The sequence below is a fragment of the Pleurodeles waltl genome, chromosome 9, assembly GCF_031143425.1.
Source record: "Pleurodeles waltl isolate 20211129_DDA chromosome 9, aPleWal1.hap1.20221129, whole genome shotgun sequence".
Taxonomy (NCBI): Eukaryota; Metazoa; Chordata; class Amphibia; order Caudata; family Salamandridae; genus Pleurodeles; species Pleurodeles waltl.
The window spans coordinates 336255375-336280398 of record NC_090448.1 but is presented as its reverse complement, the minus strand read 5'-3'; the positions used below and the strand labels follow the sequence as shown (position 1 = coordinate 336280398).

The 25024-nt window shown below is 43.6% G+C and overlaps 1 protein-coding gene across 1 annotated transcript in view; it reads left to right on the top strand.

Moving 5' to 3' along the window:
* The first annotated feature begins 6851 nt into the window (after nt 1-6851).
* The window catches only part of USP4 (ubiquitin specific peptidase 4), a 789752-nt gene continuing 771579 nt past the window's right edge, over nt 6852-25024 (top strand). The window contains exon 1 of the mRNA XM_069206879.1: nt 6852-7113. Coding sequence (XP_069062980.1) covers nt 6980-7113 — 134 coding nt within the window. The 5' untranslated portion in view covers nt 6852-6979. The remainder of the gene's footprint in view (nt 7114-25024) is intronic.

Here is a 25024-nt window from a genome sequence, read left to right as displayed (position 1 = left end):
ACTGACGCACACCCCATCCCCTGAGCTGATGAGCTCATTGATCGGTTAGGAGCTGCCAAGTACCTCAGTATGTTTGACTTAACATCTGGGTACTGGCAGATTGTCTTAACTGAGGGGGCCAAGGAGAGGTCAGCATTCTCTACCCCAGATGGACACTTTCAGTTTAAAGTGATGCCATTTGGGATGAAGAATGCCTCATTCACCTTTCAGAGGTTGGTCAACCAGGTGTTGGCTTAGCTGGATGAGTTCAGTGCCGCCTACCTGGATGACATTGCTGTTTTCAGTTCCACATGGGAGGAACAACTGCAACACCTCTGGAGAGTGTTAGAGGCCCTGCAGAAGGCAGCCCTCACTATTAAGGCGAGCAAGTGCCAAACAGGGCAGGGTTCTGTGGTGTACTTAGGACACCAGGTGGAGAGTGGCCAGGTGGCGCCCCTACAGCCTAAGATTGACACAATTCTGGCTTGGGAGCCTCCCAAGACCCAGACCGAAGTGAGAGCCTTTTTAGGTCTCACAGGATACTACAGGAGGTTTGTCAATGGGGTATGTTACCTTTGTTACCCCCTTGATTGAGGTGACTTTTAAGAAGCAACACAGGAAGGTGATCTGGACAGAGGCTTGCCAGACCGCTTTTGATGCCCTGAAGGCTGCCATGTGCACAGCACCTGTGCTGAAGGTACCTGACTACTCCAATGAGTTTGTTGTGCAAACAGACGCCTCAGAGCATGGTATTGGAGCAGTACTCTCACAGCTTAATGAAGAGGGCCTAGATCAACCCGTAGCCTTCATTAGCAGGAGGTTACTACCCAGGGAATGTAGGTGGAGTGCCAGCATTAAGCGTTTGCTGTGGTCTGGGCACTGAAGAAGCTAAGACCCTACTTGTTTGGGACTCACTTCCGAGTTCAGACGGACCACAGGCCCCTTAGATAGTTAATACAGATGAGGGGAGAGAATCCAAAACTGTTGAGGTGGTCCATTTCCTTACAGGGGATGGACTTTACGGTGGAACACCGTCCTGGTACAGAACACGCCAATGCTGATGGTCTGTCCAGGTTCTTCCGCCTTAGTTATGAGAACTCCCATGAGGTTGGGTAGTTGCTCCCCACTTTCAGCTGGGGGGGACACGTGTTAGACTTTTCATCCTTGGCGTGGTATCCCTTAACTTTTTGCCTCTGTTTCCCAGGTTGTTGATGTGTGCTGGACTCTGAAATTTGCTGTTTTTGTTACTCTTGGCACTTTACCACTCCTAACCATAGCTAAAGTGCAAGTGCTCTTTTACAAAATGTGTATGTAATTGGCTTATCCATGATTGGCATATTTGATTTATTAGTAAGTTCCTAGTACAGTGCACTAGAGGTGCCCAGTGCCTGTAAATCAAATGCTACTAGTGGGCCTGCAGCACTGATTGTGCCACCCACATAAGTAGCTCTGTAATCATGTCTCAGGCCTGCGACTGCAGTGTCTGTGTGTGCAGTTTTAACTGTAAATTCGACTTGGCAAGTGTACCCACTTGCCACGCGTAAACCCTCCCTTTTCTTACATGTCAGAAATCCCTAAGGTAGTTTTTCACTGTTGCAAGACCTGTCCCTCTCATAGGTTAACATGGGGGATACCTTTAAATCTGATTAAAGTGTAGATTCCTTTTGGAAGCGGATGGACATGTGGAGTTTGGGGTCTCTGAGCTCAAAATTTAAAAATACATCTTTTAGTAAATTTGATTTTAAGATTGTGTGTTTGAAAATGCCGCTTTTAGAAAGTGAGCATTTTCTTGCTTATACCATTTCTGTGACTCTGCCTGTTTGTGGATTCCCTGTCTGGGTTAGTTTGACAGTTGGGCAGGTTGCACCTCACACTAGACAGTGACACAAAGGGAGCTGGGGTATAGTCTGCATTTCCTGATGAGCCATCTGTACTAGGAGGGAGGGAGGAGTGGTCACTCACACCTGAAAGGGCTGTGCCTGTCCTCACACAATGCGGTCTCCAACCTCCTGGTGAGTGTCGGGCCTGGCCTGGGCAAGATTTCACATTCGAGAGAAACTTTGCTTTGAAGTAGGCCTACTTCAAAGGAGAAATTGGGTATAAGAAGCACCCAAAACCACAGACTTTATAACACTTCTGGAAACCAAAAGGAACCTCTGCCTGGAGAAGAGCTGAAGAGCTAAGGAAGAAGAGCTGCGCTGCCTGTGACTGTGCTTTGTGGAGCTATCCTGCAGTTGCTGCTTCTGCCAGAGTAAGAGGGCAAAGACTGGAAATTGTGTGCCTTCCATCTTGTGAAGATCTCCAAGGGCTTGGTTTAGAGCTTGCGTCCTGTTGTTTGAAGTCTGGGGAAGAGCAAAGATTTCTCTCTGCCAGCACCTGGAGTCTCTGGAGAGACTCCTACTCTCCCCTGTGGTTCCCATCCAGTTCCTGGGACCCTGAAAGGAGAAGTTGTCAGCCTAAGAGGAAGAAATCCAGAACGCTGTGCGAGGAAAAGATCAACGTGACTCCGATCTGCGGCTGGGAAATTGACGCGCCTCCGGCTTCTTGGCTGAGAATCGACACTCGCCTGTAATGCGACTGAAGAATCGACGCATGGAGCTGGAGAAACAACACGCAGCATCGCTGACGGAGACTGGTGAGATCACAACCCGCGCTGCGTGGTTTTCGGATCATTGTGCGGCTGGATTACCGATGCAAGGACCGCTGGGCGTGTAAAAACAACGCACGGCCTGCCCGGACCAGAGAGTGCTGACCGGATCGGCGCATCGCTCTCTTGCGGAGAGAAGAAACGACGAACCGCGACCCGACGAAAGGAGAAACGACACAAGGTCTCGCTCTTGAGTGAAATCTGCGCTTCACAAGCCCTTTTTGATACACACTCACCCGTGCAGTTATTTTTGACGCACCAAAGGTACATTTTCACGCTAACAGTGTTAGTGTGTGTTTAAAACTACATGAAGATTCTTTTTTGCTTTTTAATTGATAACTTGACTTGTGTATGGTGGATTTGTGTCGTTTTGGTCTTGTTTTGTTAGGTAAATATTTGAACAGGGGGTAACGTGACTGTCAACCAAAGACCCCATTTCTAACAGTTTATGACGTTCTTTTAAGGGAACTTAGCAAAAATTCCCCAGCATTTCTGCCTTAGTTTCAAAGGTAGATATGCTCGCTCGGTTCAAGGCATAGGCCTCACACGGCATAGTCGGAAACCCCCAACTTGCATCCACAAACTTGAAGGAGTTGGATTTAGCACAGTGAGTGCACTAGAGGTGCATGAAAAACATGTTTTCCTAAGCCTCATGTGGCTGTCATGGGAGCCATTAGTTAAGGTTTCTTACGCATGCATGTGAGTGCAGTGATTGGTTGGATTGGGCCCGTGGCCGGCGGTATCAAAGTGTTATGCATGAATGGCATGTGAATGGACCACAATGCGGTTAGTGCCTTGAAGTTGCTTTATTGCTTACCTTCAGAAGGCTTGGTTGCAATATTCAGATACTTTGATGAGTATTTATGGTTTGAAACCATAATTTCTGCATGTGCTAAAACCAACCCGTGTGAGTAGTGGATTAACTTTAACATACTAGTACCAGGGGAGTCCAAGGGTGCAGGACTTGCGTGGCTTTCACCAGTTTTCATTTGTGCAGAATCCCCTTGAAATCACAAATTTTGCTTAAAAACACACATTTTCCCTGCATTTCTGTGAGGAAAAATCCTGAAATCTGCAGGCAGCCACATCTTTTCTACCACTCAGTATTCCGGTAACTCTCCAGAGAAAAATGTTGCCTCACTTGTGTGGGTGGGCAAGTGACCGAGACAGGGAGGTGCACAAAACGTATTGGGGAGCCATCAAAATTACCTATCACAAAACAGCCTGGTTTTGTAAGATGGTCACCTGTGTATTTCATCCTGGGATTGGCGGCCATATATTTAAACCTACCAAACCCAGACATTTCTGAAAACTAGACACCCAGGGAAGACCACAGAGGTGTGATGTGTGTGGATTCCACAAAGTTTTCTTACCCAGAACCTGCAAAGGTGAAATGTTGATTAAAACACTATTTTTCCCTGGTTTTCCATCCGGTAAACTGCAGGAAAGTGCAGGGATCCACAAAATGTCTACCACCCAGTTTTCCCCCACTTGTTCTGATAAAAACACATCCCCACTTGTGTGCCTGTGCCTAGTGCCCGTGTCAGGAATGTATCACTCCAGGGTCAATAGTAGCCCAAACGCAAGGACCACCATTGACCCCTGGAAGATCCATTCTTGTCACAGACACTAGGCCCAGGCACACCAGTGGGGTAGCGTTGTTATCGGAACACAGTTGGGGAACTCTGGGTGGTAAGATGTTTGTGGATCCATGCATATTCCTGTAGTTTACTTCACAGAAATGCAAGGACAAATACTGTTTTTATTCAACATTTCACTGTTGCAGGGTATTCTGGGTAAAACCATTTAGGGGAATCCACAAAAGCAACACCTCTGTGGACTCTCATGGGTGTCTATTTTTCAGAAATGTCTGTGTTTGGCAGGTTTGCCTAAATGGTTCCAGATCTAAGGACTAATTAGTTCACTCACCTCAGTTATCATTATCGCCACAGTATGTTTTGGGCCCTTCCCTGCTGCAGGTACTTGGCCTACTCACACAAGTGAGGTACCATTTTTATCGGAAGACTTGAGGGCATGCCGGGTGGAAAGAAGTTTGTGGCTCCCCTCAGGTTTCAGAACTTTGCATCACTGAAATGTGAAAAAATGTGTTTTTAGAAAAATGTTGAGGTTTGCAAAGGATTCTGGGTGACAGAACATGGTGAGAGCCCCACATGTCACCCCATTCTGGATTCCCTTAGGTGTCTACTTTTGAGACATATATAGCTTTGCTAGGTTTCCTTTGGTGTCGGCTGAGCTAGAGCTCAAAATCCACAGCTAGGCACTTTGCAAAATAACATGTCTGTTTTCTTTGGAAAAATGTGATGTGTCCACCTTGTGTTTTGGGGCATTTCCTGTTGCGGGCACTAGGTCTACCCACACAAGTGAGGTACCATTTTTATCTGGAAACTTGGAGCAATGCTGGGTGGAAGGAAATTTGTGTCTCTCTTCAGATTCCAGAACTTTGCAATGCTGAAATGAGAGGAAAATGTGTTTTTTAGACAACTTTTGAGGTTTGCCAAGGATTCTGGGTGACATAATCTGGTGACTCACACTTCACCCTATTCTAGATTGCCCTAGGTTTCTAGATTTCAAAAAAGTAGGTGCAGGATGAGCTAGAGCCCAAAATCCACAGCCAGGCACTTTGGAAAAAAACTTGTCTGTTTTCAGTATAAGTATAAAAATGTGCTGTGTCCATATTGCATTTTTGGATGCAAATTTGGCGCGGATAGCTTATGTGGACAAAACGTTAAGGGAGCCTAAGCGCGAACTACCCCAAATAGCCAAAAAATGGGATAGCACTTGTAGGGGAGGGGTTTGGGGGTGGTAATTGAGGCCTAGCAGCTAAGGGGTTAAATAAACCCAAAATATTGTCCTCAAAAGTGTAGGAGTAGTTTCGGTCGGTGACCTTCCTGATCAAGTCAGAACTCAATAGCCAGAATTATACCCAACAGGGCCGTAACGCAGCCCGGGAGAGTGGGGTGGTGGGGGGAGGGGGAAGAGAGAGAGAGAGACTGTGTGTGTAGAGGGTGGGCGCAGCAGGGGGGGACAGAGGGGCCCTCAAGCACCCAGGCAATGCCTGTATAATCTAGCAAAATAAATAACAGCAACTGCTACTACATGTCAAAAGCCTGCTCAGTGAGGTATGATTGGCAATTTGCTGGAGAAACACAGCTGCAACATTTATTTATCGTTGCAATGTAGATCATCCCATGGAAAAAGCGCCCATGTGACTCTGTGTCACTTCACACATGAGGAACACTAAGAACAGAGAGAATTAATCACCACTGAAAGAGAAATGATGAGGAGAGAAGACCCTATGAAGAGTCCATAGAAAGTAGGTCATGCAAACTTTTAAGAGTTAAGTGACCAAGCGACAGAGGAGTGAGAGAACTAGGCTATAAAGAGATAGGTGAGCAAAGTAGCAAGAATGTGAGGACAGGAGAGAGAATAAAGAGTAAAGAGACACCAGAAAAAGATATGCCGGCTATAAAAAAACACAGTTGAATAATAGACACCTAACAGAGAGACGGAGACGGGAGGACGCTAGAACGAGAGAGTTTACAAAGCAACGGGTGAGATAAAAGCAGGGAAAGAAAGTGAAATTGAAATACAGCACTTAGGCGCTGGTTACGAGTGCTGAAAGGGTGAATATGGTATTTATTGCTACAGATAAAGTTCAACAATCCTGAGTTTGGAAATGATCAGGTGTAATAAAATAGCCCTCCATCCGCCCTCCCCTAGGTTTCGTTTCGCCGCTGATGACCGATGGGTAAATTATTTGAGATCGCTGTGAACGTCGCTGTGTTCTTCATTATCGTGGACAGTGTTGCATATCACAGACTGTAAAACTTACGCCTGGTTGGCGACATGACACAAACGCCAGAGCTTCATGTCGAGTAGTGAAAAATTGTGCTGATTGTTAGACCTCAACAGAGACGTTTGACTGACTTCAAAATGGCAGAAGCAGATCAGGCTCGTAGCATTTTCTAAACCTCAATGGGCTACGCCAAATGTTTGTGCACGTGCCGTTCTGATCGGAACGTAATAGACAAAGACTAGAACTGCATTTCTAAAAGGTACGCAGAGTCTAGATAGCGACCATGTTGTGTGGGTAAATAGACCCGGCTCCCACAGTGCCCATGTTAGGTGCGGAACGACCCATTCCTGTCTTACAGACAGGGCGGGGCTTAAAGTGCAGCGTTAACCGAATGAGCTATACGGGGTATGTAGGTCCGCGTTGAGTCACAGCCCTTCCGTGACCGCTGCTGTATGAAAGTGCTGTCCTGCGTTTGGTTGCAGCGCGCGCATGCGCAATAACTGACAGGCTACCACAGTAGCTACCCGAACTCAGGCATGGCGGAAGGAGGCAACCAGTCGTCTACCCTGCGTCTAGAGTTCTCCGCAGCTCAACGGGACCCACCGCCCGAGGTCCAGAAAGAGGAGCTGGGAGAGCTGCTGAGGACTCCCCTGCGCAATGGAGAGGATTGGTGAGTGTGCCGGGAATGCCGTGTCATGGGCCTGACTGGGGCTACCGAGTACCCGGGGAGGGGCGACTCCTGGAGGCACGAGCAGAGAAGTCGGAAGCCTGGCGAGTTTCGACCCTACAATGACCACCGTTCGGAGATTCCTTCACTTTCAGATATACTAGTTGCTTATAAAGTTCCCACCTAGCAATTCACAACACTTAGGTCCCATGCTTGTTTAGAAGTGTCAGCAGCAGGTGTGGTAGGAAGTGACATTGCGCAAAGCTATGAAGGGCTGTGGATGGAGCAACAGGGGCCCCTCCTGAACCTCTGCATGGGCAGAAGCCCAATGACTGTTGTTGGTTTTTCGCATTTGTCCCTATTGCTATTTGAGCAGCACCGTTTTAGTTTAATGTTGACCTCCCTGCTCATCTGAATGTCGATTTCCCCGTACCTTTAATTGCATGCACTTATCACTTGCCCACCTTTTATTAGATCGCCTTAGTGTCAGGGTTAACTCTCCTTTCGTGTCTGCTTTGACGCCATCCTAACTTCGATACCTTTTACTTGCTCACACTTTGAGTTATCATCTCTCTCCTCTTTGACCCCTTTGCTCTTATAATCAGACTTTGTTTCCCCTGCAACATCCTGTCTTCTCAGTCGCTCGTTGCTCATTTTACTTTCCAAATCCCCTCTACCTTCTTGACATTAGTGGTACGCCACCTATTTGATATTCCCGAACACTTATTGATCTCTGTCCCTCGTCTACTTGTGATGTGTTACCATACCACCCTCTCCTGATTTGATATTTGTGCCCTCCAACTGAATCTTCCCTTGATGATGATCCTGCCATCACTCGTCGATGGCATAGTTGACAACATGTAATCTTTTGATATCTCTAAATGGACATGTGTGAACCTTCTGACATTGTAGTAATATATATGTGTACACACGCTTATTAGGGCTTTAGCCTATTAAACAAACTAAAATACACATTAAAAATACGATGTGCTTAAAGTGGTATCCTTAAGAATCCCCTCTCACATGCAACACATGAAAAAAGTCTATTTTTTCTGCAGCCAACTGTGTCACTATCGTGGTGGAGTAAAGTTGCATGAACAATTTGGCATCCATCCGATTGTCGCCAAAGGAAAAAAACAACTTCATCAATCAAATCTAATAGTGAGGAGTCCATAACAAACTGCAAGAGACATTCCCTGCCCACTGATATGTCTCAAAAAATGACCTACAGCTGAAAAACTGTTACTGCTAAGGAGCTAATGATTCCTTGCTGCAGTGAAAGTTGTAAATTAGAAATATTTCCCAGTGAGTTTAAAAAAAAAAGTAATGCACTGCTAAAGGGAAGCAATTGCATCTGTATACTTTTGTCCAAATTCTTACAGGTTTGGGCTGTTAGTCTTTTTCGACAAGGTGCAGTTCAATAGAGGACAGTATGTGCTTCGGAAAGTTTCAGCAGATTTGGGTAAGATTTCTATAAATGTGGTTGAACAGTCTTGCTTGTTGGTTTCAGAAATACACTTGATTTTAGGTTGATAGTGGAGCTGACACTTGCGATTTTAGTGGCTTGGTCATAGTATAGGTATTTAGTAAGTAGGCACTAACAGTTTAAGATGCACGATCACTTTTTCCTACTTAGGGGTCACCTTTGCTGCATCAGGATCTTGGATGCCTCGTATCACTCAGAGTAGGTCTAAAATGTCTAGGGCAGTTGGCTTATGATGTAACCTACCTCAGCCACGTGGAGGGGGCGCGTCTTTAGCTGCATATGTATAAAAGTCAGTATTCTCCTATCTCAACATTTGGAGCTGGAATATGGGGTAACACTAATTGCGATGATATTCAGACTGACAAAAACAGTTTTTGTAGAAAGGTGCTGTCAGTCCCTATATCATCATCTTATATGATTTGCCACAAAGAACTGGGCTTACCGTACATAAAATGTCTACATTAGAGCACGCCCTGCATTACTGTGGTTATCAGTATGGAGAAATGTATAGGCCACTTTAACCAGGGATATCATCGGGGACTGTCTTTAGTGTGATAGGGGTCACCAAATTCCATGGTTATCCGGTGTGGAGTCTCTTTCGAAAGATTGGTTTACAGCATATCTTCACAAACCCTGAAAATAATGTAAATGTAAACAAAAAAAGTGTGACTGGTTGGTAGCTGCATTTATTGTGTTGGCTTGGTGCCCAGATTATGGTATTGTATTGGTATATGCATTTGCGAGGTGTGGCTTTATGAATTAATGAACTGCCCTGTGTGGAGTTGTACTGCTGTTCGTCGTTCTTTTTATCTTGATGCTTATTTGTTTTATATACTCGTTAATTATCTTTTTATACTATCGTTTTATGTATATTGTTTTTACTCATTGTAAGGCAAACGTAGTTTAATATTGAGAACTACGCAAGATTGAATGAGGTTAGGGGAAGTCAACTGTGGCAACGTATCTGAATATGGTTGCAGCAAGCCCGTCTATCAGTTGTTTATTTACTGTGCGGGGGCGCTAGGAACTGAGTTTGCTCTTTTGGTTTAGGGCTGGTACACTACAGTACTTTTATTATTCTTTCCACGGGGCTTCCAAATGAACCTTGATGCATGCCCCTGCCTTTGGGATGGGCGCTCTGGTCAGACCATGCAGCACTTCACACTTTTTTGTAAATTTTATTTGAGATACCCAAAGCACTTTTTATTTCCGCTTATCAAAAAACACAGAATATTAGGGATTTCATGGCGCCCTTCATTTTCTTGCTGCAAATGGCTGATGCCAAGCCAAGACAAGCCTAAGTGTAGGCTGTTTTCTTAGAGCCACTGTTCGGGCTCGTCGTGCTATGCTTTATTATTAAGATGGCCATGTAACAAATGTAGCAACTATTCAGCTGTCTCAGGTTGGCTCTATTTTGTGTGTGATAATTGTGTTTTATCTCACATTTGATGTGTGTGTGTGTGTGTTTTTTTTTTTTTATTTTTTTTATTTTTTATTTTTTATTTTGCGGATATTTGATTATCCGAATAAAGATGTTGTGTTGGCTGTCTATACAGCAAGTCTTGAGTTTTTGACCCCAGCCAGTGCACTGATTTATTTAACAGGCTGCTTGCTACGGAATTGTTTCCTGACTTTTAGTGTTGCTCAGTGAGCCACTGGTGTTTTTATGTTAGCTGGCTCGTACTATGGCAGCTGTGTTTGCTTGCATTTGAAGGTGACTTGATCAATTTTCTGGTGAGATCTGCCTGTACTGGGATCAAACCTTGATAGCCCCAAGGAGTAAATGTTGTAGGTAGTATTGCAATTTGTTGGCATTCTGTTATCAACTTGTCCCACAAAGCAAGAATGTGATTTAACCACAAACCTAAATAATCTGTGTCCTATCTCTCTTCTCCCTTTTCTGGCCAAGATCCTGGAAAAGCATATTAATATGGAATTAGCCAATTTTTTGATGGTTCTAGGAGGAATAGATGCCTCTCAACATGGCTTTAGGAAGGCTCATAGTACGGACTCTGCCCTCATTACCTCATCTGACTCGATTCAGAAAATAGTGGATGAAGGAAAAGGGGCTATATTAGTTCTGCTGGATCTGTCTGCGGCATTCAACACCATCTCACCACAGATTATGATATCCCGCCTATATCAAGCAGGGATTAGAGATGAGGCTCTTCAGTTATTGGAATCTTTTTTGAAAGATAGATGGAACACGGTGAGTTGCGGTGATTTCAAGTCCCCGGCATATCACCTACCTTGTGGTGTACCCCAGGGATCGTCACTTAGCCCCACTTTGTTTAATTTATATGTTGCTCCTTTAGCCAAATTGATTTGTTCCTTTGGCTTCTGGCCAACCTCCTATGCTGATGATACTCAATTGATCATCCCTGTTGACAAAAATATGGAGGAAGTGGCTGATCGCTTTAATGAATGTATGCAGGAAGTCAATGGTTGGATGAACTCAAATTGGCTTAAATTAAACAGGGATAAAACCGAAATATTATGCTTTGGATCAGGAAAGGAATTGTGGAAGTCTTACTGGTGGCCAATGGACTGTGGCACTCTCCCAGCTCCTATTATTGCCACAAAAAACTTAGGTGTCATTTTTGACAACAGCCTTTCCTTTAGATCACATGTCAATCATATTGTTAAAACTAGCTGCTGGACATTGAAGTTGCTAAAGAAAATGTTCCAGTTTCTCCAAAGGGAATGGAGGATTATAGTGATTCTGGCTCTGGTAATCTCCAAACTGGACTACTGCAATGCTTTGATGCTTAATTTGGATAAAACATCTTTAAAGAAACTTCAATTGATTACAAATACTGCTGCACAAGCTATTTTAAACCTCCCCGGCTCAGAATCAGCCAGCAATATTTTAAAACAACTACACTGGCTTCCAGTGGCTCGACGTATTACTTTTAAGACCGTATGCTTGTCTTATAAAGCAGTTCATGGAATTGGCCCAAAATATTTGACTTCCATACTATGCTGGTACAAACCCAAGCGTCAACTAAGCTCAGTAGGAGCCTTTAAAATTCAGGTCCCCCGTACCTACAAAGCAAAATGGGGAGACAAAGCTTTTACGGTGGCTTCATCTGAATGTTGTAATTCCCTCCCTTTGGCTATCAGGAAGGAATAAAATTTCTTAGCCTTCATAAAATTGGTTAAAACACGCGTTAGTGCTCCTCTCTGAATTTCTTGCTCTCCTTGGGCTCCTTCACTTACCTCCGTAGCGCTTCGATGCTGTGGCCTGAATGCACTCTATAAATACAGTATGTTGTTGGAGAACCTTTTTGACAAAAAAGCATTATCTGAGACAGTGATTATTGAAGAGAGCATCATTTAGCTGCCCAAACTCACCAGTCGGCTAGGGATCTACTTAAAGGAAAGAGTAATAGAGAAGCTATATCCCTTATCATAAGGCCTTCATAAAGGGCTTAATCTGGATTCATTCTTTCTGTTTTCATTCTCTGCTGTAGTTGGTGGTGCCTTGATAGTGACAAGAAAATGTTACTCATGATAATCTTTCACCTTGTTTTAAAAACCTGTTCTAGCATGTAGACGCAGAGCTGAATTGTGATACGCGTGGAGCACTTTTAAGAAATGGACTGTGTAACGTTAAAATGTATGTCGTTAAACCTCAAGACCTTGCTTTTAGTAGAGTAGAATAAGTGTTGTTATTCTATGGGTAATGGGGAAAAACAATTTGATCCAGGAAGTGAGGCTCATTCTGAGCACCTACATTTTTGTGGCTTCAGTAAACTTTACATTACTCCTGATTGCTCTTGCCTCAAAGCTTTTGTGGATTATTTTTGGACATACTCCATGTTGGTGATTTGGAAACATTTTCAGTGTGTGAGGTAAAGGCAAGCGAGCAGGTTAAGGTAGATATCACTTTATTACAGAGTATGATGTGCAGGTGTATATATGTGTGTGTGTATATATATATATATATATATATATATATATTCAGTACAAATGCCACTTTTTATTCTTAATGCCAAACTCCTAAAGGGACGGGTGCTTCCTTACGTGCAAGTGGCTTGCACGTGTTAATGTCCAAACAAAAGGCTCCACCAGGAAATCAAAAGGAGCACTCTCCTGATTTCAAGTTATCCAGCATGACAAGTTTCAGCTTGAGTGCCTTTTCAAATGCTGGTTAAGGCGCTCAAGCTGAAACGCGTCATGCTGGATAACTTGAAATCAGGAGAGTGTTCCTTTTGGTTTCCTAGTGGGGCCTTTTGTTTGGATATATATATATATATATATATATATATATATATATATATATATATATATATATATATAATTTTTTATTTTTTTATTTATCATGTTCAAGAAAAACCTTAAAGAAATTTCAAGCCATAATTGCACAATCACAAGTCCGCTCTGTGAATAACATAGAAACATTCGTACAATGTCACAGAATATTCATGTATGGTGTTAACATTAAGAGGATCATGGCTCTTATCTAAGAAAGTACCACAGTTATCACTAAACATTTAATGACAAAAGATATGCTGTCATGGGTGCCCAGAAGTCTTTAGGACGAGATGCCCTCAGCAGCTCTTCTGCACAGGTCTCCAGTTGGTCCCAGCAAAAAGCACCATCTTTGACCCATTGTTGGATAGTTCTTCTTATTTTTATTTTTATTTTTTACCTCAGTTAATAGCCACCTGCTGCCTAGTTACCAAAAGTGTAATTGCGACTGGTTGGTGATTAACAGGCTGCAGGGGCTTAACATATCCCAGTACATATGTGCGGAGAACACAGGGGATATGCTCCAGTGTTGCAGCTGTCAATGTCAGTGTTGCGTGTACCCAGTATTGGTAGATCTTAGGGCAATGCAAGGCTAAATGTAAGAAATCTGCAGCCGCCAACAACAGCGTTCACCATTATCTGTATGCTGGAGTCCAAATCTAGCCTACTGTGTAGGGGTGTAATATATCTGCTGCAAGAATTTGAAATAAATAATACATAGGTTCCATTTGCAGTAAGCTGCCTCGTAAGTGTACAGCAAAAGAACCACTCCGACACCATGAGCTGCGTGTCAAGCACAGCATTCCAATATCTAGTGGTGCGTCATTGGTTCACGCCTCATCAGCCTGCGCCACCTCATATAAGACGGTGATTAAACCTGTGCAGGTGGATCTAGTCAATAAAGTCTGAAGGGACCGCAAGCGTGGAGAGGCCTGTGAGAAGACGGGGTGGTAATATTTGCCCATGGCTGCCTCTCAATTTTAGATAAGTGAAGTGCAAGAGGGGCGAGCGGCAACTTCGCTGCAGGAGATCTGTGAGTTCAACGAAGTGGGCATTCGGATATATGTCCTCCATCACTTTGATGCGAGCCAGTGTCAGGAGGAACAGTGCTTTCAGCTCCTTTGTAACCAACAGAGCTGGGTGATAGGCTAATGTAAGTGTTGGGGCAAATATTGGTAGTTTACCAAACGCCTTCCATGCCCTTTGCGTACAGTTGATGGTATTTATGCAACCCGGTAATGCCTCCAGCCGCACCTGTGTAATTAATAACGAGAGCAGCACAGGGTAGGCGTCATCATGTTTGATTGCAAGATGCAGTGAGTAGTGCTGGGCACGGACCCAGTAATTGTGTGGTGGCCTGAGCACACAGATAGTAAAGACAGAGGTCAGGGGCATTAAATCATCCCTGCTCAAAGGGAAGGGCAAGCTGATGCCATGCTGTGCACAGTTGTCGACCAGACCAGTGATGTGAGAAGGGATTGTACCGTTTTAAAGAATGCCTGAGTAAAGGAGGGGGCTGGTATGTTTTTATAAATGGGTACAGAAGCTGTGGTAGTATCACCATTTTTATCACAGCCACCTGATTGGGCAGGGGTAGTTGCGACCTCCTCTTTATCCGTTCCTCAAGGTTGGAGATCCTCCTACCATAATTGTAGTGCACTAAAGATTTGGACCGCTATGCACCCAAGCTCCTAGGTATCTAATTGGATCTGAGCACCGTTGCAGTGGGAAATCCATAGGGTATTGGACAGTATTAATAGTTAAGGGCAGGACATGTGATTTCCCCAATTTATAGCCCTGCGTGCTGCTTAAATCGCACGTCTTCACATATGAGTTGAGCCAAATGAACCTCTGGGGAACAGACGTATAACACCATATCATCGGCGTATAGCAAAATCACTGGTGGGCGAAGACAGAACCCCACGGTCACCTCTGCGTGTTGTTGCCTCATTATGCAAGCCAGTGGCTCCAGCTTGAGGGAAAAGAGGATTGGCGATAGCCCTACTGTGTCCCTCGATGGATGGGGTGGATACGAGACCAGAATTATTTTTCGTAACCCTGTTAGTGTTAAGGATGGGCTGTTCTCGTCCTCATTACCTTTGTGTTGTGGAGAATGCAAACATCTTGTCCTCCACATTGGGCATGAAAATCCCCCTAGTGCACGCACAAGATGGATTTTCTTTTTGAAAAAGTATTTACGCTCTAATTTTTATTTATTTATATTTTTGGACTCTGTGATAATTAGCACACACAGCACTCTGACTTCAATATAAAACAATCATTTGCAATGCAATGGGTCTCACATTTGCTCGAGTTAGAGCTATTAGGATTGTAAACTAATAGTTGGACTTTTCTTGCAAAATCAATTGAAAATGAAAAGTAAAACAGTTTCACATAAGCGAGCTGATTCAAAGCGCCATGCAATAAGCATGAAGGAGACACAGAAAAGGAACAAGCCGATGCAAAGTTGCGCCGCTGCCTTGGATGTGAAAGTTATTGGAGCCCTGCGTGAATGTCTTGAAAGGATTGCAGCTGGGATGATAGGCAAACCGAAACCGGAGGCGGGCCATCACATGCTGTAACAGGAGGAAGTGTGACATAGTGTGATGGCCAACAGAAATGTTCACTTAGTTAAAACGCCTGGGGAGGGAACTCAGTGCACAAAGGAGAGACATTTCACATAATGCACCAATAAAAATAAAGCATTTAAAACAAGCACAACAAGAAGCAAGGGTGGGCGTGGTTAAAAGCCCCCAGAGAGATTACAACATGCTTGTGCGCTCGACCCTAAAAAGAAAATGTAAGCAGTTGGCACCATTAGGAGCTCACTGCTATCATACTGACCATTCGGATGGGGAGTGTAGACAGTGAGGCAGGGTACTGAATGAAAGGGGACAGAATTCCCTTTTCAGCCTAACATCTCCCTGCTGGATCTCTGATTGGGGATTCCCCCCTTAAAGATTGGAGTTGGGGAGAATGAAGGATTATCCTCTTCCTACACATTGTTTTTGAATGATTAGACCACTCTGTATTTGATCTATGTGTTGCTTATGCAGCCATGCAACAGTTGCAGTGCATCTGAAGGGGATAGATCTACCGTCTAAGGCCGCAGACTCTTAAATCTATGTAGCCTAACAAATAGCTCAGATATATGAAGTCTGAGCCTTGAAAGTACGTCTCACGTGAAGCACTCTAGTGCCAAAATTGGGAAGTGCTTAATTTTCAAACAAATAAGTGCTGAGGCCTAGTGTTTTGTTCAGAAACCCTCAGCTGGTGTTGTCGAATGTCAGGGTGCCTATTACAAAGGCTCCTTATTCTTGATTCAAACACATACCTCTTCTTCTTTTATTTTTTATTTTTTATTTACCAGTATTTTTTTTTTTTTTTTTTAGCATAAATACCATAACAGTTTTAGCAATTATAATAGTGCAATTTATAAATACACAAACATTTAAAACAAACATCAGCATTTCCAATACTTAAGTCACTACATTCTTCTAGCTAGTTTCGGGTTAAGAAGCCTAATCAGAGAAGATTTGGTCTAAAAATCTATTTTCGTTTTGTTCGGGAACGTGCTACACTAAAAATATAGAGTAAGCTAGCATTGCCATACTGAACACTCTTGTAGCTAGTAAGACATACATCCCAAACTAGTATTAGTAGTAATCCATAATGCCAAATAAAGAGTAAAAACGCTACTTGATATACATGAAGAGATTACATAGTTACTCAAAGGCACGAGGGGAGGGCTTTTTGTTGCCTTCTCTTTGCGATCCAGGCTATCCAAATATAGATTGACATGGGTATATATATCGCCGGAGTGTCCGTTGTAAGGCAAAGTGCAATTGCTTTGGAAGAAGTTGTGCTAGAAAACTGCTTAAACCATGGTGCGGACCATTTAAAGCGTAAGTGCTTGTTTTTTGTGTGCAAAACAGCAGGGAACGTATTAAATTCCCCAACCTCCAAATTTGCAGTCAGAGTTCAGACATAGGTTGATTAGCAGCAAATTTAGCTGGGTAAAGTCTGGTAGATAGAAGTGCCTAAGCAGAATTTTAAATATAAAGTGCGATATGCATTGGGAGCAATTTCATGTAGATCTATTTCCATGCCCAGTGATTGTTTTAAAGGGAAATAGTTAACAGTCAATTTTGAGGAGTATGCAAGTCCAATGCAAGGCTTGAATTTCGAGCTCACAAAGGCATCTTTGACCATACCAGTTGTATCGCAAACCCCATTGGCTGGGTTAGACCAGAGAAGACTAAGCCAAGTTTGTTCAAGCAATTTTTTACATGGATTAATCAGGTGTTATGCTAGAATTCGCCTGGGGATGATACTTCAAGAACTGCTTTTTGATATGACACCCTATGGCGATTTAAATTTAGGTATAGCCAATGCAGCACCAGGGCAGTGTCAGAAATGGGCAACAGTCCCAGCACCAATAATAGAGGGAGACACAGCATGCCCTGGCCTGAATTCATGAGAGACCTTAAAATGAAAATTCTATGCTTTAGAGTTGCTTGCAGTCACTATATCCCCATAGCCTGGCAGCATATACTGCTGCAGCCATTGCTTTTTGCCTCTATACTTGAAAGATGACGCTCGGGCGTTGCAGGTGAATTTATACTCAACCCACATGATGGAATTTATTAAGTGCTGCAAAGTGTTTACTGGGTTTTCAACGTGGTCTCAACACGTTGGTTTGCTGAAAAAGAGAATTCCCAGGTAATCGTAGTTCCTAACAATTTCAAGTGCCTGTCCAGCTATCCTTGCAGATTTCCTTAAAGGTGAGACTGTTGACATTGGCATTATTTTTGTCTCCTTTGTTAATGTGTAAATCTTTGTAGCGGCAAAAGCTCTCGAAGTTGTTGAGCGAAGTACATTTCATTTTAGGTACATGACAATATTGCTTGGTCATTGGCACAAAGCATGACTATATTTTTGTTGCTTAGTTTGGGAACGTCCGGGTTCCCACTAAAGAGGAATTCTTCAGTCATTCAAAAAGAGGGAGAACAGTAGCAGGGTGAGTACGCAGCCTTGTTGTGCACCTGACCAGATTTTAAAGTAGGAACTACATTTGAATGTGACTCCATAGCGGACGCAGGCACCAGTTTATTCATGCAGGATATGTACGCCTGGGAGAAGAAGTTTTTTTTTTTTTTTTTCTGTTACCCCGCAAACCCCCTCCCCCACAGTTTGTCTACCAATTCTAATAGGAAAGATCTATTGACCAATCGCTGACTTGAGAGCCATAAATGATAAATATAAGGAGACCTGAACACTTTATTATTATTATTTTTTTTTTATGTACTTGACACACACACACACTCACACACTCTATACATAATTTTACTGCTTGATTAATGGTGCTGATACCCCTACGGAATCCAGCCTGTACTTCGATTAGAGCCCTGTTTTGGTCTGTCCGAGCCTGTATCCTATTTAAAAGAATACAGCCAAAGATTTTCCCAGTACCATCCAGTAATGATGTAGTCCTATAGTTGCATTGTAGTTACTAACTTTTTTGTGGAAGGGTACTGTTATGGCAGATTGCCATGAGGTGGGTATATAACTTTTCCCCAGGGCTGCATTGAAAATCTTGGTTGGAACTATTGACCAGACTTTAGAAACCGAGTGGAACATGTCTGTTGGAAAGTGATTAGGGTCTGGTGCTTTATTGACCTTCTGCTCGAAGATCGCTCTTGCTACATCTGGGCACAAAATATTGAATTGTGTGAGATTGGTGACCAATTCTGGTTACAGCGTGCAGTCGCTGTTGTGGCACACCGTCTTAGTGACACACCCAGGTCTGTGCAGAGGTGTAGCGGTCTTGGCTGTTGGGTCCATCTCTGAATACTCATGCAATTTTCCATCAAAAAGATCAATTTTTTTTCTGCTGATATTATCACTACAGACTCCTTGTTAACACAGTTTCGTATCCCTCAATAGGGCTTCATATTTCTTCTTTGCAGTCTTGAATGCTAGCTCCTTTGCTGATGAGAAGTGCCAGTCCTGGTATGCCTTTATAACTTCTAGCTTGGAAATGCTGCAGTCCTTGCCAAACCAACCAGTATTGTTTTTCTCACTGTTATGCTTGACTGCCCACGGGGCAGACCAAAAGCGTGTGACCTCACTTGATACAGCATTTTAATTTTATAATATGACATTATGGTCATTGTCCTTGGCAGCATAGATATTGAGCAAGAATCCTTCCATTGATGCCATCAATGTACTCTTATCTTCTAAGTAGGCTTCCGTGCTCCATTTTACTGCTCTCCTACTATTATCTAGGACAATGCTAGCAGTGACGCACATGACTTTTTCAGGTCCAGCCACAATTCTATATCTAAAAAAAAATGGAGGGTCATGGTCACTCTCAGGCCATTGAACTACCTCAATGTCAATCACCAATTTCCATAGGTCATTTGGGAACAGGATGAAATCAATCAAACTAGTTTGCTCACTGCTTCGAAAGATAGGGGCGGCAGGGCTATCTGAGATGGTTCGGTCATGTGAGAAGCTTGGTTGCAGATCGAATAGTTGGGTTTCAATTAATCTTCCTTTTCTTTTTCTGCTGAATGGAATAGAGCTTCCAATATCTGACCTCCGGATGCCCCAGCTCACCTCCTCTTCCTTTTGGTGCGATAGGCCTTTGGGCGGATGGATGTTAGTCTCCACAGACTATCATAATGTACTTTGCACTAGGGCTCACCTTGGCCTTTAGCCCACAAACTGCTACTTTTAAAACTGCTAATTGGGCGACATGTTCACCGTACTGATTTGGTTTCAAATAAACATTTATAACATCTATTAGTGTGCGTTTTCATTTGAACCTTAGACAGTCTTACATGCAGCATGCATAATGGAGTCATAGGTGATGGGATTTGTGTTGCTGCGTAATCCAGTTTTGTTGAGATCCAAGTCGAGAACCTCCCAGCTGCACTCCCTCTGCTGGATCTAGTTGCCTCACTAGCAAAGGCCATATACTCACGAGGTGTCAGTACAGCTGTAGTACTGTCCACTGCTCATGTGTCTTCGTACACAACAGATCTCTCTGGAACTTAGATGCCACCCAGTAACCATCCTCGAGCTTTGATTCCAATCTAGCTATGTTCCATGAAAAAATTGTAATCCAATTGCCTTTGCGCTAGATGTTATAAGCAGACAACGTTTTGCAGGTCTACTTTGGAAACAGGGCTTTGTGTTAAGTGTGGTCAAAGTAGATTAAGCTGCCTCTTTTATCCATCGCCTGTCATTTTATCTGTTCTAGCAGGTTTGTTTCATTCCTGCTTTCTCCCTTTGTCACTATTTTTCTATCCTTTCTCCTTTTTACCTTTAGAATTGTTCTCTCTTGCCGTGTCTCAGTCTGATGAAGAAAAAATGAGTGCTAGTGGCCTCCACCCGCTCAATTTAAGCACTGTCTATGGGACTGTGCAACATGTAATATGTAATAGCTAGGCTCTTGGAGACCTCATGAAGATGGGAGGTGTGGCATGAGCTTGGAGCGTGGTGAGTGCCCCCTTTCCTTTCACTGCAGGGATGCCCCAAGCTTTTGCTCGATGCTGTTTGCATTATTGCACCTAGTAATAACACAGGGTTTTCCTGAAACATATTCACTAGGCATAACTTATTGAAATATTAATGTTGAATTAGTTGGCGAAATCATCGTGGTAACAGAAATATCCCTAGTAATTCCCCCTAGCCCCCTGCCATAAGGATTACTTGGAATTTCTTGGTAGTTCTGCATCGCAATCCTCACAGTATCAGTAGTTTTGGATGGGGAAATGACAGCATTAAACATCGTGATGTGTATGTTTTCTTTGGCTACAAAGATTTGATGTGTTTTTGTCTTGTGGGCCGAGTATATTCTGGAAGCACACTTACCTCACGGGTTTTGTTTTGCTTAAAAGCATTTGTTGACTTATCCCATGGGTTTTGTTTTGTTTAAATGCGTTAGGTCTCCTTTTTGTTGTGAGCCCGTTGTTGCAGTTCTGGATCATTCCCTACCATAACCTAGGGTTTTCACGTTTGCCTGTGCTGCGAAACTTGATATTTCAGTATCTGAATCCTTTGACCTTTCGATTTAAGAGTCTCACAAATCTTGTATTCACTTTCAGAATAAGGCACAGTTTTAATTGTGGCTGAGGTTCGTGTTTGTTTGGTGTGCTTTATTTTTTAAATGTTTTTTTTAGTTTTCTTCACCCCTTCGCTGCCAGGCCTTTTCCCCTCCTGTGCTGAGCCTTTTTTTTGGCTATATGGGGCAGTTCGCGTTTAGGCCCTCATAACGTTTTGTCCACATCAGCTATCCATGCCAAATTTGTGTCCCTTTTTCTCCAACATCTTATGGATTCCAAAGGTACCCAGAGTTTGTGTGCTCCCCTGGAGGAGACCAAGAAATTAGCCAAAATACAGCTAAAATTTCGTTTATAAAAACAAATGGGGAAAAGGGATGCAGAAGCATGTCTCCCACTTCCCCCCCGCCTTAAAAATGGCATCAACAAACGGTTTGCGTTGCTAAAAACACCATTATCCCAGCTTTCAGGAACCAGCAGACTTCAATCAGAAAACCACATTTTTCAATACCATTTTGTCATTTTTACTGGGACATGCCCCATTTGAAATATTGTTTGTGTGCTGTCAGCCTTCTTACAGTTAATGACAGAAATGGGTGTGAAACCAATGCTGGATCCCGGACAGCTAAACATTTCTGAAAAGTAGACCAAATTCTGAATTCAGCAAGGGGTCATTTGTGTAGATTCTCCAAGGTTTTCCTGCAGAAAGTAATAGCTAAAATAAAAATATATTGAAATTGAGGTGACAAAAAGTAATTTCTGTCCACATTTTCTTCTATAACTTTTTCCAGCTATGGCAGATTTTGGAAAGCAATATACCATTACGTCTGCTGGACTCTTCTGGTTGCGGGGATAAATAGGACTTGTAGGTTCATCAAGAACCCTAGGTGCCCAGAGCCAATAAATGAGTTGCAACTTGCAATGGGTTTTTATTGTATACCGGGTATACAGCAATTCATTTGGTGAAATACAAAGAGTGAAAAATAGGTATCCAGGACACCTTTGTATTTCCAAAATGGGCACAGGATAAGGTGTTGAGAAGCAGTGGTTATTTGCACATCGCCGAATTCCGGAGTCCCCAAACTAGCATGTAAATTACAGGGCATTTCTCAAATAGACTTCTTTTTTTACACCCTGTCTTACATTTGTAGGAAAAAATGTAGAGAAAGACAAGGGGCAATAACACTTGTTCTGCTATTCTGTGTCCCCCCCAAGTCTCCCGATAAAAATGGTACCTCACTTGTGTTTGTTGGCCTAGTGCCCGCGACAGGAAACTCAACATGGACACATCTCATTTTTACATTGAAATCTGACATGTTTTTTGGAAAGTGCCTAGCTGTGGATTTTGGCCTCTAGCTCAGCCGGCACCTAGGGAAACTAACCAAACCTGTAAAAAATTTTTTAAATTAGACACCTAAGGGAATTCAGGATGGAGCTCTCACCAGGTTCTGTTACCTAGAATCCTTTGCAAACCTCAAAGTTTGGCAAAAAAACACGTTTCATTCATGTTTCGGTGCTGCTAAGTTCTGGAATCTGAGAGGGGCCATAAACTTCCTTCCACCCAGCATTTCTCCAAGTCTCCTGATAAAAAAGGTACCTCACTTGTGTAGGTAGGCCTAGCACGACAGGAAAAGCCCCAAAACACTGCGTGGACATATCAGAATTATTAATTACAAAACTACCTGTTTTTGCAGGGAGGGAGGGGGCACCTGCGTTTTTGGTCCTGGATTCAGCAACTATCTAGGGAACCCTACTAAACCCAGACATTTCTGAAAACTAGGCACCCCAGAGAGTCCAGGGAGGTGTGACTTAAGTGGATCACCCAGTGATTTCTTACCCAGAATCCTCAGCAAACCTCAAATTTAGCTAAAAATAAAATAAAAAATACATTTATGCCACACCAGCACAAATTTCCTACCACCCAATGTTCCCCTCAGTCACCCAATAAAAATGATATCTCACTTGTGTAGGTGGGCCAGGTGCCTGTGACTGGGAAGAGCCAAAAACATGTTGAAATTGAGGGGGAACCAAAGTGGGTCCAAAAGGGCAGTTTGGGGGGGGGGCAGGGGGGGGAATAAAAAAGTTTTTAGGCTGACCAGTAGGGTAGAATTTGTATCGTTATAGATGTGGCAGTGCTGGGTGGTAGGAATTTTGTGGATTCCTGCCGATTCCGCAAGGTTCCATCGCAAAAATGAGGGGGGGGAATTCCTGATTTCAAGCAAAGTTGGAGGTTTGCAGGGCATTGTGGGTAAGAAAACGGTGGGGGATGCATGTGAAGCACACCTCCCTGGACTCACCCAGATGTTTAGTTTTTAGATGTGTCTAGGTCTTGTAGATTTTTTTTTCTAGATGGCAGCGTCCCAAAGTCCAAAAAGTGCAGCCCTCAGAATTCCTGGTGGGTCGATTTTGAGAGTTAGCCAAGCTGTCATGGCCCAAATCTAAAACCAAAACCCAAAATAATCAAATGTCTTCTTGCTTGCCATTGGATGTGCGGAGGGGAGAACTGAAAGACTGTTACCTTGCCGCCCCCCTTCAGTTGGGGTGAGGGTATAACCATGCCCATACTGGTTGGTAGCCACCACCCCACTATTTTTTTTAATTTTTTTTTTTTTTATTCCCTGGCATCTAGTAGGCTCCCCCCCCAGGGAGTGGACCGGGGGTACCTGCCCCATCTACCCACTGGTGGGCAGAACAACTTTGTCCCTGTTTATTTGGGGTGGGGTTATGGCCCACCCTCCCTTTTTATTTTAATTATTATTTTTTTAATCTTCCCTGGTGTCTAGTGGGCATTCTGTCTCTTCCCTGGTGTCAGATGGGCCTTTCAAAAAATAAGCTGATTGGCGGCAGATATGGCCCACAACAATGTGCCCTCATGGGGAGCAACCCTTGCCCAACGGGCTGTGTCCCCCCCCCCCCCCCCCCCCCCAAACAACACACACTCACTCACATACTCCCCCCCCCCCCCCCCCCCCAACCCACAATCCCTGGTGCGTAGTGGCTTCTGCCCCCCTTAGGGGAAGATTGGCCCAGTTAAAATAGGCCAGTCTGCCCCTAAATGTGGGCTGGGGGGAGTGGGGTCAGAAAAAGCCTTAAAAAAAAATGCCTCCCCTCAGGGGAATGACCCTTGCCTGAAATTGACATTAAAAAAATCCCTGGTGTCTAATGGTTTTGGCCTAATGGGTGGCTCCTCTTCATTGTTTATGCCTAAAAAAACAAACTCCCTGGTGTCTAGTGGGCTTTTCTGCAGCATGATTGCTATGCGACCTCTGATGAGGTCAGCACGCGATTTCCCCTTCCATGCCTGCCCAGGGGAGGACGGGTTCAGGACGAGCTGGTCTCGTCCTCGGCACACAACAAACGTGGCCGAGGGCGAGACCAGCTCGTCCGTGGCAACCAACAGATTAAAGACGGCAGCTTGACGGATGGTGTTTCTTCCATTTCTAAAGGAGTTTTAGCTGAACTAAACAGTCTTTATTATTAAAATGGAATTTTTATTGAATGATCTCTGGTAGAGACGTCCTGTGCTCATTGTCATTAGGCACAGCTACAGGACATGCTTAGAGGATACTGTGGGTATGGGCCTTGGCACAGGGCATGGTATAAGATCACTCCCAATGTTTGGTGTTTTCTGGGTACTGCTACTTGCCATGCCTAACGCGTACTAACTGCATTGGGGGGAAATAAATACATTTTATTACACGATGGACCTTGCTGAGCCACTCATCCAATTAATCAATTTCTGTCTATAAAAAAATATTTATAATTTATACACACAGATCTGGTACAGGAAAGTCAAACTAAAAGCAAAACAATAGGATGTAGAACTAATTGAAAGCAAAGTTGGGGGATGGGGACTCTTACTGCGCTTACAGCTAGCTGGAAACTAACCCACGTTCTAACCACCGCAAAATGCTGAAACATTTTTTTAATTTCATGTTTCTTGGCTTACCTTCAATGCCTTTCACCCTCTGTTTAGTGGATCGCAGAAGTGAAATTCTGCAAATCACAGCTATTTGGCAAAGCAAAAAAAAAACTAATTCCTGCTAGTAAATCTAAAAGCCAGTCCTGATCGCTAGGCGTAGATTACTCTTTCCAAACCATAAAC